The 4,037-nt window shown below is 41.8% G+C and overlaps 1 protein-coding gene across 1 annotated transcript; it reads right to left on the reverse strand.

Annotated features, from left to right (window-relative positions):
- Window positions 1-1,301: 1,301 nt before the first annotated feature.
- On the reverse strand, window positions 1,302-3,300 carry dtd2 (D-aminoacyl-tRNA deacylase 2). Its single transcript, XM_031727503.2, has 3 exons — window positions 2,959-3,300; window positions 2,531-2,600; window positions 1,302-2,444 (listed from the first exon to the last, which is right to left on the reverse strand). Exons 1-3 carry the CDS (start codon window positions 3,067-3,069, stop codon window positions 2,119-2,121), a joined length of 507 nt encoding a protein of 168 aa, XP_031583363.1. The 5' UTR covers window positions 3,070-3,300; the 3' UTR covers window positions 1,302-2,118.
- Window positions 3,301-4,037: the final 737 nt, after the last annotated feature.

Raw genomic sequence — 4,037 nt, forward strand, 5'->3', positions numbered from 1 at the left:
AAGTCTCATTGTAAACAAATCACGGCAGACCCGACGATGTTTCCGTGAGCATGCTTTTGAGCATCTCTTTATTGACCACTTTTCACACACGGTTGCTGTACGCGATACAGCCGGCTGTAGCTTTTCAGCTCACAGCCCGACATACACCACCAACAACACAACAGCACAGATAGCGCAGGGCGTAAAGGCAGCGAGGCGTGATTGCGGGTGTCGCTCAGGTGCGTCCGCCTTCCCTGCAGCGGCGCTGCAAACCACGCCCCGCCGCACGCATTAACCAGGTAAAATACATATTTAGGCAGAATTTTGCAAATATCTATTTTTCATTTTTCAGCAGCATAGTGCTTTTTTCCAATGATCTTTTTTAAGAGTCAGATCAAGGCTCCAACAGCCCAAAGGCGATATAAGGGTGGCGGCTGATAACAGTTTTTGTTTGCTACATGGATCATTTTAGTTCAGGTTGGTGTCTTTCCTTTTGTTATATTTCTTTAAGAGTTCAAAATGTGTTGATTACATAAATATAATTTAATTTTCTCTGTAGCACTTCATGGATTTCATAAGCAGCACACCTTAGTTGTTCACACAAAGCATAAAGATAAAAAAAACAATATATACACTGTTATCTTCATTTTAGATGTCAGAAAGTATTTGCGGCTCCCAGTGTTTTCTTTTGTGTGGAAACCGGGTCCAAATGGCTCTTTGGGTGTAAAAGGTTGCAGACCCCTGGTCTAGGGTGTTGATCATTTTCCTAAATCCCTCGTTTTGCACAGTGTTGATGGGAGCCATATCTTTAGCCAGGTGATAAGTGATAGCCTCCGTGATTTCTTTGTGCCTGCGGGAGTTCGACGGGTATGGGGAAGCGCTGTATAAGGTTCCCGTTATTGATGTGGTTGACGGGGACGGATTTTCTCCTGTCACTTTCTTGGCCTTTACAGCTTCGTCATCTCTCACGTGCTCTCTGTTGTTTTTTCCCTGCCAGCTGGCTTCGGTATTACGTGGTATCAGGCTCCGCCCTTGTAATTTGTTGAGCAGGAAGAGTGAGCGCTTGTTTGTTCTGCTTGTTCATGCAGATTATGTCCCGGATCAAAATGCGGTACAATCATCATCTTCTTTTTTTTTTTTCCTTTCTTTTTAAAAAAAAATCGTTGTCATTTGGAAATGAGATCGCACATAAGTATGAATTGAGATCGCGATTTTCTAACGATTAATTGTGCAGTCCTAATTCCAAGGCATGGCTCAGTGGTAAAAGAGTGCCAGCAGCACCTCCCAGTTTAACTAAACAATAAATAAAAACAATACAGCACTCTGTGTCTGGCTGAGGGATTTCCATCCTTCTCTCTGCATTTTTGTTACGGTTTGCAGGGCAAGGCGTGTGAATTATTAAAGGACCCAAGATGCAGGTAGCTTCTGAAGTGAGCGAGCTTTATTGCGACGGTGAGATAACAAACAAAGGAAAGGGCGGCGAGAAACAGAACTAGAAATACTCTATACTGGGAGAACTAAAACTTAAACAACAAAACCTGAACACAAGTGAGGATAACTTGCAGGGAGAACAGCACGGGGAGAATTCACAGGAAGACGGAGGGAGAGATGCAGACGAACCAGCAACTAACAGAGGCAAACACAAGGCTTAAATACACAGAGGGATAATGAGGGAAAGAGACACAGAAGAAGAGCACAGCTGGGAGTAATCTGACATGACGAGACAGGGGAAACGCAAACTAACACACTGACAAGAGGCACGGACCTTCACAATAAAACAGGAAATACATAGACTGAACTTAGAGGCAGAATATAAACACAGATCCCAAAACGTAAGAATTAACAAAGATACGTCATGAAATCAAAGGCTTATAAATATAGAACAGAAAACACTGGGTCACAGACCCAGGACCGTGACAATTTTTCTGTTTTTCATGTGTTTGTAGAGACTGGTAGTGTCCCACAGTATCAGAAAGCCTTCATACACAATCCAGTTTTGGCAAATTCTAAATCTCTTAATTTGTTTATAATGAAAGATGCACAGTTCAGAAATTAGTACATCAGTCCTGCTAGCTTCATTGGGAGACACAATAGTATGACATCTTGTCTCTGAGATGGTGTTAGATACTGAGCTCAGCTTCAGAACTCCATCAGATGTGTGTATGGTCCATTGGTGTCAATCTTCAGCACTTGTCTGTTACCATAGGTTCCGTGTTTTACTGTCACTTCAGCGCTGCTCTCAGCTACAGCAGCATTCAGCTCCTTCTCACACAGGGCAACGAATGCGCTGTAGAGTCGCAGCCCATCCTCCTTGCTGATGTTGTTGTGGTACTGCATGCCTCTGCCTTTGGCCTTTCCTCCCAGCGTGGCCTGAGGGACAATCAGTAAACTGCCAGGCAGGTCCAACACTGACACCATCTTCCCAGAAGCCGACTCACTGAGCCGCAGGTTCAACAGCGTGGACACTGGACGGAGTAAGGACATGACATTTTTATCATCTGTAGAGGGATTCAGTATTTAGATCAAAGATAAAAGTAAGAAATTCACTGACCCATCTTGGGTAGGATGTCATCTGTGGCTCCTTTGAAGAAGCAGACATAGATCACCATCCCTCTTTCAATCTGAGCGTAAAGATAAAAGCAGCAATGTTAAATACAGTCGTGATAAAAACCAGTCATTAAGTCAAATTATGTCATTTCTCCAAGATGTTGCATCTTGTGCAAGACATTGGAACTCAACAAAATGTCTGACAATACTCATTAACACCACACACACACACACACACTCGTCAAAACCATCAATATATATATTACTTTGTATTTCTGAACTAGTAATTGATGTTAATTTTGTCAATATTTACTTAATGTCTTAGTTCTATGTTGGCATTTAACTATTTTTTAGTATGTTATGAGTATTGCTAGCACTCTAATGCTGATTGGTTTATGTCTGCAAAGCAGTGATAGATGATGTGTCTCTCACCTGGACAAACTGAGCTTCGGAGTGTTCATCTGCTGGTTTTACCTGCAGCCTTGCCTGCAAACACTGCTGCAGTACTGTCCGGGCCACCGGAGTGCAGCCTTTCTCCGACATTACTGCCAGGCTTTAACTCCAGTCTTCCCCTTTGTTTATACGTTTTTAACAGTGTCCACTTTTCAAAACAGTGCTTTAGAGTCCAGGAGAAACTGTTTAACATGTATAATATTAACTAACCGTCTCCCCAAAAAGCTCTAAACGTCACTAACACCTGAGAGAAATGAATGAGAAGAAAACATATGACCCATTTAACCCACTTCCGTGTCAACGTTAACTGTAACTGTTCAGAAATGTTCACGACTGCGCGCTACTTTCGCATACCGTCCTTACCTACTTGCCTTTTCCCTCCGTGTCGTCTTTAAATGGACTTTTCAGCACCTTTCACCACTCAGAGAATTAGTTTGAAGTTTCAGGATCAAAATAGGTGAGAAAATGAAGAATAAAATATTATTTTTTAATCCCCTGTTGTTGATACGTGTTTTTTTTTAATGTAAATTTTAAGTGTTTCATAATATATATTTTTTAAAGACCTGGCCCTCCATAGGGTATCAGGTTACTGTATGAAAATAACATATTTTCATCTGTATCTTTTTTTCTGTAATTGTTGAAATCTCCCATTCCTCCACTGCTTTGCTTTATGCTGCCCTCTGCTGTTCAGACTGTTTATGATTTTATAAGTGCTGTTTATTCCTTAATGTGAATATCATCATTGAAGCAGCAGTCTTACAGAAACTTAATAAATAATTAATTAAATGTGGCAATAATTGATTAATTAAATGTGTCAAAAATATTTATTTAATTAATTATTTCCCATCCATCCATCCATTCGCTTCCGCTTATCCTTTCCAGGGTCGCGGGGGGCGCTGGAGCCTATCCCAGCTGTCATAGGGCGAGAGGCGGGGTACACCCTGGGCAGGTCGCCAGTCTGTCGCAGGGCCAACACACAGGGACAGACAACCATTCACGCTCACATTCACTCACACATTCACACCTAGTGACAATTTGGATTATCCAATTAACCTATC

This window comes from Oreochromis aureus, linkage group 19, assembly GCF_013358895.1.
Source record: "Oreochromis aureus strain Israel breed Guangdong linkage group 19, ZZ_aureus, whole genome shotgun sequence".
NCBI lineage: Eukaryota > Metazoa > Chordata > Actinopteri > Cichliformes > Cichlidae > Oreochromis > Oreochromis aureus.